The 16,981-nt window shown below is 42.7% G+C and overlaps 1 protein-coding gene across 1 annotated transcript; it reads left to right on the top strand.

The window, feature by feature from the left end:
- The first annotated feature begins 2,459 nt into the window (after positions 1-2,459).
- Positions 2,460-11,738, top strand: LOC133658796 (protocadherin-15). The gene is made up of 16 exons (XM_062061195.1): positions 2,460-2,644; positions 2,734-2,824; positions 2,885-3,099; positions 4,316-4,372; positions 4,438-4,530; positions 4,608-4,694; positions 4,761-4,871; positions 4,948-5,118; positions 5,919-6,009; positions 6,076-6,182; positions 6,256-6,456; positions 6,541-6,672; positions 6,986-7,064; positions 7,139-7,326; positions 7,419-7,439; positions 10,753-11,738. The coding sequence occupies exons 2-16, from the start codon at positions 2,770-2,772 to the stop codon at positions 11,596-11,598; spliced, it is 2,454 nt and encodes an 817-aa protein (XP_061917179.1). The 5' UTR covers positions 2,460-2,644; positions 2,734-2,769; the 3' UTR covers positions 11,599-11,738.
- The last annotated feature ends 5,243 nt before the right edge of the window (positions 11,739-16,981 follow it).

Here is a 16,981-nt window from a genome sequence, read left to right as displayed (position 1 = left end):
TCTTTTGAACTGTGTCCAGTAAATACTTCCTTAAATTCCACTTGACACGTCATCTTTGTTTAGTATTTGAATCTGTGTGCTTATTCCATCTCTATATATAGTGATTTTGTATGTTATATACATACACATATAATTAAACATTTCAAATAGTATATTTCACTTTTTTGCTATTCTGACTCTAAGAGAACTTCCCACAAGAATTTCAAAGTGGCCGGACTAAGTTTATGCAATAAAAAAAACATTTATTTGACTTTAGAGGTTCATATTTTCTGGAAAAATTTAATATTGTAGATTTTCATAAATAAAAAATACATAATATAACATATATACACTAACGTTCAAAAGTTTGGGGTCACCCAAACAATTTTGTGGAATAGCCTTCATTTCTAAGAACAAGAGTAGACTGTCGAGTTTCAGATGAAAGTTCTCTTTTTCTGGCCATTTTGAGCGTTTAATTGACCCCACAAATGTGATGCTCCAGAAACTCAATCTGCTCAAAGGAAGGTCAGTTTTGTAGCTTCTGTAACGAGCTAAACTGTTTTCAGATGTGTGAACATGATTGCACAAGGGTTTTCTAATCATCAATTAGCCTTCTGAGCCAATGAGCAAACACATTGTACCATTAGAACACTGGAGTGATAGTTGCTGGAAATGGGCCTCTATACACCTATGTAGATATTGCACCAAAAACCATACATTTGCAGCTAGAATAGTCATTTACCACATTAGCAATGTATAGAGTGTATTTCTTTAAAGTTAAGACTAGTTTAAAGTTATCTTCATTGAAAAGTATAGTGCTTTTCCTTCAAAAATAAGGACATTTCAATGTGACCCCAAACTTGAACGGTAGTGTATGTATATATATACAAAGTGCAAAAAGCAACACTGAAATGTACAACAGTGCAGAGTAAGCTACTGTAGCTTGATGGACAGAAATAGACTAGCCCATGTAAGAGTACAATATTTTGCTGAGATTATTAATATTTCCATAATAATAACATGAACCAGTGCCCGCTGAAGTGTGACAGCTTTGGAAGAAGTGTGCTAAACTTAACCATTGCACATCGAAACCTTCGCTCCTGTCAAATTTGCTGACTTTTGATTGTCGCATTGAACTTTTTTGTGCTTGAATATAGTCCATACTTGTATGTATATTTGTGCATACATACAATAATAATAATAACAGTATTATTTATATCTGTCTAATAAAAGTAATAGTATATGTTATTTAGTTATAATATATATATATATATATATATATATATATATATATATATATATATATATATATATATTTACATATATAGTATAATATATCATTATGTATACATTATTTTATTGCATATTAATAGTGCATGTTTAGAATGTGAAAATGAGTTTTGCATTACATTATCCACCCTTTGGTTTAAATGTAACTTAGATATTGGGTTTCACAATGTAAAGCGCTTTGAGTCACTTGAGAAAAAGCGCTATATAAATGTAATTCACTTCACTTCACTTCACTTCACTTTGTGCTGACTGATGTCTCTTGCAATGTGTTCTTCAGTGAAATAAAGTGACTTTTTATGTGGTGAATTTAACAGGCTGCCGACACAAAAAGTGACTAAACATCGTAAAAATAAACAATACTACTAACAGTTATTGATGAAAACTACTTGACATTTTCAATATATCCTTAAAGGGTTAATTACTAGCCAAACATTAGAGGAAACCTTGATGGAAGGGTAGGAATAATTTTAAACTAACTACTTTACAATTATTTGGCGACATCTAGTGGACAACTTGTATCACAGCATCATGATGCACACCACTGCAGCTCGATGCTGTCAGACAAAACAAGGTGCATTATTAATGGCCACACAATGGTCACTGATAAGGTGTGTCATACATACACGACCACAGGTATGCTCCTGGTCCTGGGGTATTGTGTAGGCTTCGCTGTTGCCATGACAACAACAAAAAAAAGCACGTCTGCCCTAACCAAAACAAGTCCTGCTTTCATCACCTGTCTTTGAAGAGTCTGCGTGTTGCGACTGGTGCGTAAAAGGATGTGGGTTAATCTTCAGAGGGTACAGTAGGCCTAAATGGCGGATGTTTGATAGCTAATCCCCTGTCAGGCCTCATTAGTGGGTTTGCATCCCAGATAGAACAAATCCAGCAGCCACTTGTGTTGTTTTGCACAACGGTAAAGAAAACCGCGGGAGTGTTTTTAATAAAATCGGACAGCCCCATTGGCTATGTGCTCATTTTCAAAACAAAGCATTGATGCCGGTTAAATGTCTTTGGGCCAGACAAATCTCCTAAATTCACTTGTGGCAACAGTCTGGGCCGCCAGTGCCAGCTTCTTGCCAGCTCTAATCTGATTGGCTCCATTTTACCCCCTGACCAGGTAAACCCCGCCCCCCTGAGGCTTTAGCCCCTGAGCTGACGTTTATCCCTGGATACACTCCATAAGCTGCTGTCTGCTTTTTAATGTATCTGGGCCGGAGGAGTGCTCGCGTGTCCCCTTGCCACTTTGTTGTGTGTTCGTCCAACTTGTGGGTCCTTACGGTGGGTTTGTGACGCAGCCATGTGGCCCCCGTCGTCACACGGCCGGAGGGTACGGAGGCTGAAACACAAGCTGCAGAGGATTTGACCACAGCAGGTGAGTCATCCAAGAGGAGGGGTAGATGCTGAATCTGTCATATTGAGTGGAGGAGACATGACATGCACATTATTCCCGGTCAACCAAAGGTTTCTCAAGATCTTGAAGCCTGTCTGAGCTCAGGGATGGCCATCACCGAACTGAAGCTGATGTTGGTCCTGTGTCTACACGCCGTCACAGGTATGTCACAAGGGTTCCTGTGGCGTGAGCGCACTTCTTAGCCGCCTGTGTCGCACACAGGAATGTCCGGATGGGGCGGATGTTTGGACGGTCAGGATGTGTACGCAAGCATCAGAGAAAACAGCCTCTGTGGAGAAGTGGTGGCTGACCTCATGGCCGACACCCCAGTGGAGGGAATTCACTGGAGTCTGCAAGGGAAAGATGCTGATTGGTTCTTCTTAGACGGAGGAATCATTCGTTTGAACACATCGCCCGAGAAGGTCCTCGACCGAGAGGTATTACTCTTTAAAGCGTAACACCTACAACTACATTCACCTATGACAAAACATCAGCGGTTAAAGCTTTAAAGAGGCCATCTTTGGCCTGAACCCAATCGCTTATCCTCCTCGCAGTCGCTTTCTTGTTGACACTGAAGTGAAAAGGTCAACTAGATTAACCGTCACTCTCTTTGTTTCTCAATCAGTCAGAGATTTAAGATGAAGGCAAGAATCAAACAACTCGCAGGGCAATAGAAATGTAGCGTTTCTCTTCTATTGGGTAGAGTTCATTGTTTTGTTTTGGTTCAATCTATGTACAAATTAAGAAGGAATTGTTCATAAAGTCTGGAATTTATGGGCATGTCAATTTAGTCTGAGTGACTAAAAACAGAATGTGACTTAACAGTTTTTAGAAATGTGTTTAGCAGAGTTAGTGTAATATTTAATCACCTTACCAACTGAAGAAACAAATCAATAAACAACCATCCAAGCAACAAACAAACAACAACAAACGCTCATAAAAACCTAACAAACAAACTCACCCAACAGTACATCAAAAACCTAACAACCAACCAACCAAGCACCCATTTACCAAGAAACAACAGCTAACAATCCATCCATTTTCTACCGCTTGTCCCATGAACAGCTAAACTAACCGAATAACAAACCAACCAATAAATTAACTATCAAAGCAACAAAAAACAAACAAACAAAGAGCTGAAGTAACTTACCTACCAACCAACTAACCAAAAAAAGTAATTTACAAACCGTACAACCAACCAACCAAACAAGGGTCCATTACAAAAAAGCAATTAACAAACCGGTAACTAACAAAGCAATCCAACAAATAAACCAAATAACCAACCAATCAAACAATTAAACGAAAAAGCAAGTAACCAACTGATTAACCAATCAAATATTTAACCAACTAACCAAACAAGTAACTAAATATCTACCAACAAACATGAACAGAACTAACAACCCAACTAACCAACCAACCATCACCTAACCAACCAACCAAAGAAGCAACTAATAAACCAAACAATTAAATAAAAAGCCATGAACCATCGTGGGTGGTCAACAAACAATAACACCAACAAACAATCAAATGACCACCATGTCTACCAACCTCCAACAGCCAACTAACAAAAGCTAACCAAGACAGCAAGCAGATAAAACCACCATCCAACCTTCTACCAGACTGTAAACCTTAACGTGACTTCCTGTCTTTCAGATGCAGGGTTCCATCCTGATGGCAGAATTGACGTGTTATGAGGATGATGTGCTCCAGGTACACTTTGCAGTCCTCACTGTGCTTTCCCCAAAGTGAACCAAGCTCTACTGTTGTTGTTCCAGAGTGTTTCCAGAGTCATGGTGGAGGTTCTCAATGACAACGACAACTTACCGGAGTTTGCAGACAACGCGGTCTACTTTGTTGTTATCAGTGAGGTAGGTCACTCTGGACTCGGACTAGTTCAGCATACAGGATTAGTAAAACTGTTCCTGTCATGTGCTGTACTCTCCAGCTCACTCCAGTGAATACAGTTGCATTTACAGTCCGGGCGACTGATGAAGACAACGACAAGATCTTTTACTCTATTGACCAATCTTCAGTAAGTATAAGAAGAAAAAAACAACCATTATTGTTGATGATAATAATATGCTTGTGTGTTCTGCAGCCTGATGGCGAGTACTTCAAAATTGATCTACCAAACAGTGGTGAGGTGATGCTCGTCAAAGCTCTTGACTATGAAACCAAAACGGAGCTTTTTCTAACCATCCACGCCTCTGTAAGCTCCACTCTGTGGCCATGATTGACTCCAATTGACAATCCATCTGTCCAATTCACGCTTGTTGTCCCGACAGGAAATGGACACAGACGAGCACTTCAACACCAGCACCAACGTCACCATCAGCATCCAGGATGGAGACGATCAGTACCCTCAGTTCCTGCCCTGCACGCTGCTGTTTCAAGACGACACTAATCGAATTTGCACCAGTCCTGTGTACACCGTCAACGTCACAGAGGGACAAGAGGTCGGTTACGGTCCAATACAGTTTGCCTGGCAAAATGTTTCGGGGTATTACCTCTTAGACTTAGGTTATAATCACTGTTTAGATCTGCATTGAATTGTTGACATGAATGTAAGACGACATCTTGACTATACTCGCGAACCTTTGAGACCAGGAATGCACCAATTAGTTGCTATAATTGACAATTATAAGAATTAATCGATAAACAATTGTTACGGTCAATTCATAGTTTGCCAAGAATGCTCATGTTTACACTTTTATCCCTTCAAGTCAATAATCGCAGGCTGCGGCTAAGTAACCCTAACTAAGTAATCCTAAATACAATTACTTTTGGAATTGAATGCCATGTTTAGAGAATATCTCGCACTTTAAGTCTGCGGATTTGTTTTTCATTGTGGTTCTATACATGGTGTCACTTTCTCAGTAATTCATGTTTCTTTTGCTCCAATTGTTTTTAAAAAGTCACAGACTAAACGTCAAAGTCAAAACATGAACAGCAGATCATGAGCAATAATCGTTTGATTAATTGACTAAGAAATAAAATCACTATTAAAATAATCGTAAGGTACAGGCCTATTTGAGACCCTTTTTTGGCAGATCCTGTGACTCACTGGTTTGTGTGTGACAGGGAAAAAAGCTTTCATAAATAAATCCTTTTTTTCATAGGTTTTGGTAGGGACAACAGGGCGGTTGTATTGTTTCCCTACCTAAACAAAATATAGTGTATCATTTTCATTCCACATGCAAGGATTCTTTTTCCAAACATTGTCTCTCACCTTGCTCAATATTGTCGTGTGCTGCAGGATTTTGTTCTGGATTTCTCCCCCGGTCCCATTCATGCAGTTGATGGAGACCGAGGTCTCAGAGCCCCAGTCAGCTTTGCCATCCTCTCAGGTAGTTCAGTCAAGATAAGGCTTCAAAGAACTGTGCTTGTAATCTCAAAATTGGTTTCCACTCTAGGAGACGACCACGGACGTTTCCTGATGGACAGAAAGACAGGCGAGGTGAGATTAATGCGGGCAGTGAAGGACCGACTGGCGACACCAGCGCTTCACCTTCAAGTCATGGTATGGAGTGACGGGACCTACATGCACGGTTGACAAAATACTTCCCATTGGACTTACCGTGTCCTACACACAGGCCTACCAGGACGATGACCCCAGGAAGTACACCGTTGCCACAGTGATGGTCCGTGTCGTTGCAGTGAACCGGTTTAATCCGGTGTTCGACATGACCGAGTACTACGGCTTTGTGACAGCCAGGAAGAGTCCTGCTTCTCTGGTTTACACCTATGGTAACAGGGCGTTGATGTTACACGTGCAGGACCAGGACTTTAAACATGTAGGTACAAACAACAACACACACCATGTTTGCTTCAAAGTCATTCAAAGCGGTTGTTTCATTGCCTACCTTTCCTCTCCGCAGGGATTTAATCCTATGATCTACTTCACCTTCTGTCCGACATCCAATCACACGCACATCTACAGAGTCACACAGGAGGGGCTTCTCATCGCCAGGGCCAATCAGCTCAAACCACGACAAAAACACTCGCTTCAGGTGACATTTCTCTAAGTTTAGGTCGTCTTAGAAAATGTTTTACTTTCTCAGTTCACGTTTAAAGACTAGATAGAACAGCTATAGTCCCAGGTCGATCCAATACCCTGATAAATACAATGACCCGGATGAATAAAAATGACATTAGCAACTGTTGATTGCAATGTTTTTTGACCTGGCGGTTATTTGTTTTTGTAGGCCACACATTAGCGACCAAAGACTCTGTGGTTAACTGAATATAGATGTTCATTGGAGCATTTATTATACTCTACTTTAAATTGTCATAAAACCATGTTTAATTGTCACCATGTATTAGGTAATGGCGAGAGACCAGGAGTCCGGTGACACAGCCATGGCCACTGTGGTCGTGGAGGTGCTCTCAGAAAGTCAAACAAGTAAGAAATGCCTGGTCTCAAAGTGGATGCAGTACCTACAGTATGTACAGCATGGGTGTGCTTCAATGCCACAGTTCCTCCCAGCGCGCTGGCGGACGACCGTGTGATTGGCTGCACCCTGGGCAAAGCCCTGTTTCTTAGCACGGCCTTCCTGAGCGTCGTGGGCTGTATCGGGACACTGGTCATGTGGATCAAGAGGAAACACAAGAAGCTGGACCCCTTGGAGAGAGGCTGTGTGGCCCAGGGCAAACACCCCAACGTGGTGAGATGTGGAATCATCATCATTACCTTGGTCGCGTTCTGTTGGAAAGCATGCTTGTTTTCCTGAGCTCTCTTTCTGTTATCTTCTCTCAGAGCCTAAGATGGTTCCAGCTGGTGAGTTCTGTTCATGTGGTCACCTCTTTCAAGTCTGCTTGCCATACCAACGTTCATTGTAGCCTACAGTTGAATTGTAGACTAGGCAAAGCTCAATATTGTGTATTCTAACTAGGATGGATTAACTGATTGATGGGCGGATGAGTCAATGAATAAGAAGAAGAACTCGTGGGTGAATAGATGAACTGACAGATGTATGCAGGGGTGAATGGATGAAAGACGCATGAATGATTATTGGATCTAGGACAGACTGACGGATGGATTGATGCAGTGATAGATGAATTGATAAATGACTGACAGATGGATGATTAACTGATGTATGGACAAACAGATGAACTGACGTGTGAATGGATGAATGACGGATGGATGAACTGATAGGTGAATGGATAGATGGATGACTAATGCATCGATGAACAGACGGATGGATATATGGATGACTGATGGATGGATGGATATAGTGACAGGTGAACGGATGAATGATTGACCATTAACAGATGAATGGATGCAGGGATGAACTGTAGGATGAATGGATGGAGGAACTGATGGGTGAATAGATTAATGACTGAGGGTCAGTTGGATGGACAGACGGATAAACAGATAAAACAACTGGTGGATGGACTGACTAATGGATATAAGGATGACTGATAGATGGATGGATGACCTAGTCAAATGACGGCGAATGAATGAATTAATGGGTGAATCGATAGATGAATGACTGACTGATGGCTGATTAACTGATGGATGGGCGTAAAAAGGAGAACTGACTAATGAATATATGGATGACATTGGATAGACGGATGGATGCTCATTAACTGATAAATGGGAAGACGGATTAACTGACGGGTGAATGGATGCATGACGGATGGATGAACTGATGGATAGATGAATAATGAATGAAACGGGTTGAATGACTGATGGACGCTAGAATAGGATTAACTAACTAATGTACGTATGTTTGGATTGATAGATGGATACACTGACAGGTGAATGGATGAGTCACTGACGAATGGATGAATATGATATGATGAAAATAGATGAAAAATAGATGGATGAATGACTGAGGGCTGTATAAACAAATGGGTGGATGATGACTTATGAGTCAACGGATGAATGACTAGATGGGTGGATATTCATCACTAATTGATACATGGATGACTGATTGATAGATGATGTATGCAGTGACAGGTGAATGGATGATTAACTGACAGGTGAATGCACGACTGACTGACAGTAGGATGAACTGTCATGTAAACGGATAAATGCCAAATGGATGGACGGAAGAATGAAGGGATGAACCGACTGACATGGACAAATGACATATGGATGACCTGACAGGTGATTGCATGAATGATGAGTGGATTAAATGATGGGTGCGTAGATAAATGGATGAATTACTAGGGCTGAATAACTGATGGTTTAATAGATGGATGACTTATAGGTGAAAGGACGGATGAATAAATGAACTAAGTCATACCAAAGACTATAAAAAAATGGGGCCAATTAACTCCCTGCTTGGCATTTAGCATCAAGGGTTGGAATTGGGGGTTAAATCACCAAATTATTCCCGGGCGCGGCCACCGCTGCTGCCCACTGATCCCCTGGGGGGATGGGTCAAATGCAGAGGATAATTTCACCGCACCTAGTGTGCATCCATCCATATATCCAGCCGTCTGTTCATCTATGCATTAGTCATCCATCTATCCATTCACCTATCAGTTCATCCATCCGTCATTCATCCATTCACACGTCAGTTCATCTGTTTGTCCATTCATCAGTTAATCATCCTGTCAGTCATTCATCATGTGTGTGACAATCATTGGCACTTTAACTTTTAACTAATGGATGTCTGGATGACTAATGGACAGATTGGTGGATACACTAACAGGTGAATGGATGAGCCACTGACAAATGGATGATTAATTGATGAATGGACGGACGATGAACTGACAGGTGAATAGATAGATATAGACGAATAGATAGCTGGATGAATGACTAAGGAACAGCTCCTTAAACAGATGGGTGGATAATGAATTATGGGTCAATGGATGAATGACTGATAGATGGACAGATGAATAAAGGAACTGACTGATAGATAGATAGATAGATAGATAGATAGATAGATAGATAGATAGATAGATAGATAGATAGATAGATAGATAGATAGATAGATAGATAGATAGATAGATAGATAGATAGATGTTTATTGTCATTCCACAAGTACAACGAAACTTTGTTTTCAGCACAAACCCGTTCAAGATGAGACAAACAAACAGTGTACAGGGTTACAGAACAGGAACGCTGATGGGTCGCCACAAGGCGCCCCGTAAAAGATGGGAAAAAGGTAAACGCTGGGGAAGGATGAGTAAAAAAAAAAAATACAATCTAGACTGGGCTCCTAAGGGGGCCCAGTCTGGAGTGGGAAAAAACCTCCATAGCAAAGTACATATACATATTACAACGTACATCTTGAGATATCTAGCAACAGAGGGAAGGGAGTGCGGGGTCATGGTGGTAGGCCGCAGCTCTCAGGCGCTGACCATCCATTCATCACCCCTATGGGATTTGCGTCGAGGGCGTTGGGTCGGGGGGGGAGGGGGTGTGTATGTGTGGCGTATATTTTTGTGGTTGCATGTGTGTGTAAGCCCGTAGTGTGTCTCTGTTCCGCAGCCTTGATGTCGTGCAGTCGCTAGTCCAAAGTCAACAACAACAAGTGTGTGTCCATGAGAGACAAGAAGGGAGTTTGTCGTGTCTTCGCTGCACTGTCCTTCGGGAGAGTCCGTGGTGTGTCCAGCAACAACCGCTTCGTCACGACAAGCAGGTTCCCCCGAACCCAAGATCTTGTCAATTTCGTTGAGGCCAGTTAAATAGTTCCGATGTTTAGATTTGGAGAGCAGTGCAAAAAGAGGCAACAAGAAAGTTAAGACAAGACAAAGAAGCAAGCAGGAGAGATAAGGGAGAGGAAAGGGGAGCGTCCGCCCTCGATGAGTGCCAGAGAGAAAAGGCCACACACATAGATGTATGTATGCAGTGACAGGTTAATGGATGATTAACTGACAGGTGAATGCACGACTGTCCAAAGGATGAACTGTCATTTAAACGGATAAAAGGCAAATGGATGGACGGAAGAATGAAGGGATAAAACGACTGACATGGACAAATGATACATGGATGACCTGACAGGTGATTGCATGAATAGATTAAATGATGGGTGAATATATAAATGAATGAGAATGACTGAGGGATGAATGACTGATTGATAGATGGATGACAGTGATGACCCTTCCTCGTCCTCACTTGTGGCTGTGTCCATCAGGTGAATCAGAGCGGTGGTTCGTCACAGGTGGAGATGTCCTTCAGCAATCAAGACTATGGAAGGTGCAACCCTTCCTTTAGCTTCTCAGGCAAAGACCCTCCATGTTGCCAAGGACCAGTGCAGCCTAACCACAACACGTCAGATCCCACTGACGCCACTTTGAGCCTGGCTGAAGCCATGTGTGGCAGCACCAGCACCTTCAACAACATCATCTCTACGCCCACAAGAAGCCTCTCTTGCTTGTCTACGTTCCGCCCGACCTCTGTGGACGCGACTCCCTGGCAGGATATGGGGGAGAGCTCAGTAACTCCGTCACTGGATGCAGCCTTCCGTCCTGCCGCTTACGACAACGCCGGTCAAACCTACTCTTCCCCTTGCACGTGTCTCGACTCGGGAGGAAACACTAGCGACGACCCCCATACCAGCACCTCCCCATTGTCGTCCCCAGCCAGCGTTCCACGCAGTCAGGCCCGGATCGCCTCGGCAGAAATAGACAAACCTTACACCTCGTCATCCACAAACCCTCTGCACTCCCCGTTACTGTCCTCGCCCCTCGCCCAACAGACGAGCACGCCCCCATCCACTCCGGAGCAGGGCCCGTTGAAGGCCACGCTGGTCATGATCGACACTTCGCCAGAACCGTCGGAGCAGAGATGGAGCGCAGAGGAGGACCAGCCTTGCACGTCCCTGGACCAACCAGAACGCGGTGAGGATGAGGACGACGATGGATTTTTGGGCGATGAAGACGCGGACAAGAACAGTGAGGGTGAGTTGGATCCCGATGAAGAGGAGCTGCTGAGAGTGATGGCGAAATGCAACCCCACCTTTCTCACGTTCACTCGGTGATGGAGGACGTGGACTCTTAGCACGCGTGGGACTGAAGCAAACACTTTAGCTGACTAAAGGGACTTTGAACGCTTTAAAAGTAATCTGTAATCTGTGTTAGCCGGTCAACGTTACAATTAAAGACAATGTTCTTACTTTTTCTACTACCTAATTGTCTTTTGCACCTCTTAAAAACATACTTTTAGTCCAAGTGTTAACTGTGGTCCTATTGGTCCGTTACAAAGCTCCAAACAATGAACACGAGCTGATCAGAACAGTTTGCCTTGGAAAAGTCACATGTATGTGAAATCCCCAGCTGTGGACTCATAGAGACACTGATAAGGTTTCAGATCTGGACCACATGGGCAATTACCTCTCTTAGGGGTGCCACAAGGATGGGGGAAATTAAGATTCATATGTATCTGTGCTAATAATAGGGAAAAACCAAACCAATGAGAGGTTATTGTCAGAAGTCGACATCGTAAACAAGGAAGGGTAATAGAAAGAAAGGGACTGGGGGGTCTTTCTCAGGGTGCCATCGAAGCTGCAGGAACCACCACTGATAACATGGGGGCACTTTAATGGTATGGTAACCAGGGGTCTTCTGCACTTCTGATACAAAACCAATATCGGAGCCTTGAGTGTTGGCTGATACCAAATATTAATCTGATACGATATCAGCAGGAATTAGATTATGATTTTGTAATGTGCAATGTTAGAAAATAGAGATAGGATTTATGGGTCTTTGAAGGGAGCCAGATCTTGAGGAGCCGTTCCTTAAAAAGCTGATCAAAAGATAGGCTCCTTTGGATAACTTTTTTTTTAATGAAGGAAACAATCACCAGATGACATCTGAATCACAATAATTTGCATAAATATTACTCTAAAGGTGGGAATTATTCTGAAATATTGGCTATAATTGTTTATGGTGTTTTATAAACATACCCTAGGTCCATGCTGAGTGATGTCATCAGTAGGAATTTACCTCATCTGAAAAAAATGTGTAGTATTTTAACATCCATTAGTTTTTTAATTAAGAATTAAAAAATAATGATATATATAAAGTTTAAATGTAGGAGAGTCCACTAAGGACAGTCCACTAAGGAGAGTTCACTAAGGAGAGTTCACTAAGGAGAGTCCACTAAGGTGAGTCCACTAAGGTGAGTCCACTAAGGAGAGTCCACTAATGAGAGTCCACTAAGGAGAGTCCACTAAGGTGAGTCCACTAAGGTGAGTCCACTAAAGACAGTCCACTAATGAGAGTCCACTAAGGAGAGTCCACTAAGGTGAGTCCACTTATGAGAGTCCACTAAGGACAGTCCACTAAGGTGAATCCACTAAGGTAAGTCCACTAAGGTGAGTCCACTAAGGACAGTCCGCTAAGGAGAGTCCGCTAAGGAGAGTCCACTACGGAGAGTCCACTACGGAGAGTCCACTACGGAGAGTCCACTACGGAGAGTCCACTAAGGTGAGTCCACTAAGGAGAGTCCACTAAGGAGAGTCCACCAAGGACAGTCCACTAAGGACAGTCCACTAAGGAGAGTCCGCTAATGAGAGTTCGCTAAGGACAGTCGGCTAAGGACAGTCCGCTAAGGAGAGTCCACTAAGGAGAGTCCACTAAGGACGGTCCACTAAGGACGGTCCACTAAAGACGGTCCACTAACGTGAGTCCACTAAGGAGAGTCCACTAAGAAAAGAGTCCACTAAGAAGAGAGTCCACTAAGGACGGTCCACTAAGGACAGTCCACTAGGGAGAGTCCACTAAGGAGAGTCCACTAAGGACAGTCCACTAAGGACAGTCCACTAGGGAGAGTCCACTAAGGACAGTCCACTAAGGAGAGTCCACTAAGGAGAGTCCACTAAGGAGAGTCCACTAAGGTAAGTCCACTAAGGACAGTCCACTAAGGACAGTCCACTAAGGAGAGTCCACTAAGGTGAGTCCACTTATGAGAGTCCACTAAGGACAGTCCACTAAGGAGAGTCCACTAAGGTGAGTCCACTAATGAGAGTCCACTAAAGACAGTCCACTAATGAGTGTCCACTAAAGACAGTCCACTAATGAGAGTCCACTAAGGAGAGTCCACTAAGGTGAGTCCACTTATGAGAGTCCACTAAGGACAGTCCACTAAGGAGAGTCCACTAAGGTGAGTCCACTAATGAGAGTCCACTAAAGACAGTCCACTAATGAGTGTCCACTAAAGACAGTCCACTAATGAGAGTCCACTAAGGAGAGTCCACTAAGGTGAGTCCACTAAGGTGAGTCCACTTATGAGAGTCCACTAAGGACAGTCCACTAAGGTGAGTCCACTAAGGACAGTCCGCTAAGGAGAGTCCGCTAAGGAGAGTCCACTACGGAGAGTCCACTACGGAGAGTCCACTAAGGACAGTCCACTAAGGACAGTCCACTAAGGTGAGTCCACTAAGGAGAGTCCACTAAGGAGAGTCCACTAAGGTAAGTCCACCAAGGACAGTCCACCAAGGACAGTCCACTAAGGAGAGTCCGCTAAGGAGAGTTCGCTAAGGACAGTCCGCTAAGGACAGTCCGCTAAGGAGAGTCCACTAAGGAGAGTCCACTAAGGTGAGTCCACTAAGGAGAGTCCACTAAGGACGGTCCACTAGGGAGAGTCCACTAAGGAGAGTCCACTAAGGACAGTCCACTAAGGAGAGTCCACTAGGGAGAGTCCACTAAGGACAGTCCACTAAGGAGAGTCCACTAAGGAGAGTCCACTAAGGTAAGTCCACTAAGGACAGTCCACTAAGGACAGTCCACTAAGGAGAGTCCACTAAGGACAGTCCACAAAGGTAAGTCCACTAAGGACAGTCCACTAAGGACAGTCCACTAAGGTAAGTCCACAAAGGTAAGTCCACTAAGGACAGTCCACTAAGGAGAGTCCACTAAGGACAGTCCACTAAGGTAAGTCCACTAAGGTAAGTCCACTAAGGACAGTCCACTAAGGTGAGTCCACTAAGGACAGTCCACTAAGGAGAGTCCACTAAGGAGAGTCCACTAAGGCAGTGGTCCCCAACCTTTTTGTAGCTGCGGACCAGTCAACGCTTGAAAATTTGTCCCACGGACCGGTGGGACAACATTTTTTTTTTTTTTTTTTACATAAATAAATACAATCATGTGTGCTTACGGACTGTATCCCTGCAGACTGTATTGATTCAAATTGATATATAATGTATATATTGTGTTTTTTATGTTGATTTCATTAAAAAAATAAAAATAAAAAAATAATTAATTTCTTGTGCGGCCCGGTACCAATCGGTCCGCGGACCGGTACCGGGCCGCGGCCCAGTGGTTGGGGACCCCTGCACTAAGGAGAGTCCACTAAGGACAGTCCACTAAGGAAAGTCCACTAAGGACAGTACACTAAGGTGAGTCCACTAAGGAAAGTCCACTAAGGAGAGTCCACTAAGGACAGTCCACTAAGGAAAGTCCACTAAGGACAGTACACTAAGGTGAGTCCACTAAGGAGAGTCCACTAAGGACAGTCCACTAAGGAAAGTCCACTAAGGACAGTACACTAAGGTGAGTCCACTAAGGTGAGTCCACTAAGGAAAGTCCACTAAGGACAGTACACTAAGGTGAGTCCACTAAGGTGAGTCCACTAAGGAAAGTCCACTAAGGACAGTACACTAAGGTGAGTCCACTAAGGAGAGTCCACTAAGGACGGTCCACTAAGGTGAGTCCACTAAGGAGAGTCCACTAAGGAAAGTCCACTAAGGAGAGTCCACTAAGGAGAGTCCACTAAGGTGAGTCCACTAAGGTGAGTCCACTAAGGACAGTCCACTAAGGAGAGTCCACTAAGGTGAGTCCACTAAGGTGAGACAGGAATATAAGTTGGTATGATTGTGATGACTTGCATTGATAGGAATCAGACAGAAGTGATGATAACGTCCACATTTTCAAATGGAGGAGAAATAAAGTCCTCCTTTCTGTCCAACACCACATGAAAGTGCTTGCTTTAAGCATCTTATTTGTCCAGCTTCCATTCTCCTGTTTATTCACTTTACAAGAAATACATCGGCGGCAAACTCCGTAGCTTGCTAGCTTGTGCACGCTAGCTTTCTGAGACTCTTATTTTGTCAGCGCAGGCAGGATGGAGCAGCGCTTTTATTGTGAAGACAGGAACTGTGCGGTCGGTCTTTAGGCTTTTGACAGCAGATTCGGTACGAGAGTCTGTTGAAATAAAAAGTTATTTCTCACCTTCCTGTCAGTCGCTTTTCCTTAATAATGACGTGTCAGCAGCCAGCGTCATCTCACAAGACCCTCGGCTGCCGTGAATGTCAATCAAGTGACCAAACTGACGTCTTGGTGAAGATTGATGATCGCTCATTTTTAGTTGTGTTTTTCAATGGCTGGCTGGCAACTGACGTCATGCGCACCGCTTTACTCCTAACACGTCTTGCTAAAAACGGTCCTTTAGGAATAAATAAACGCTGACAAAACTTTACATGTCCCTAAAGCTGACCAACACACCGGATTGTAGTCAGCTGGAGGCGTGTCTTAATCAAATTAAACAATGGACGTCCGCTACCAACGCTAAGAAAACGGAAATGCTGATTATCGGTCCTGCTAGACACCGACACCTATTTAATAATACCACCTTAACATGTGACAACAATTATACACCTATTTAATAATACCACCTTAACATGTGACAACAATTACACACCTATTTAATAATACCACCTTAACATGTGACAACAATTACACGCCTATTTAATAATACCACCTTAACATGTGACAACAATTATACACCTATTTAATAATACCACCTTAACATGTGACAACAATTATACACCTATTTAATAATACCACCTTAACATGTGACAACAATTATACACCTATTTAATAATACCACCTTAACATGTGACAACAATTATACACCTATTTAATAATACCACCTTAACATGTGACAACAATTATACACCTATTTAATAATACCACCTTAACATGTGACAACAATTATACACCTATTTAATAATACCACCTTAACATGTGACAACCAAACAATTATACACCTATTTAATAATACAACCTTAACACGTGACAACAATTACACACCTATTTAATAATACCACCTTAACATGTGACAACCAAACAATTACACACCTATTTAATAATACCACCTTAACATGTGACAACCAAACAATTATACACCTATTTAATAATACCACCTTAACATGTGACAACCAAACAATTACACACCTATTTAATAATACCACCTTAACATGTGACAACAATTACACACCTATTAAATAATACCACCTTAACATGTGACAACAATTACACACCTATTTAATAATACCACTTTAACATGTGACAACAATTACACGCCTATTTAATAATACCACCTTAACATGTGACAACCAAACAATTACATACCTATTTAATAAT

The sequence above is a fragment of the Entelurus aequoreus genome, linkage group LG10, assembly GCF_033978785.1.
Source record: "Entelurus aequoreus isolate RoL-2023_Sb linkage group LG10, RoL_Eaeq_v1.1, whole genome shotgun sequence".
Classification (NCBI taxonomy): domain Eukaryota; kingdom Metazoa; phylum Chordata; class Actinopteri; order Syngnathiformes; family Syngnathidae; genus Entelurus; species Entelurus aequoreus.
Note: the sequence above shows the minus strand (reverse complement) of the source record. Positions and strands in the feature narration are given on the sequence as shown.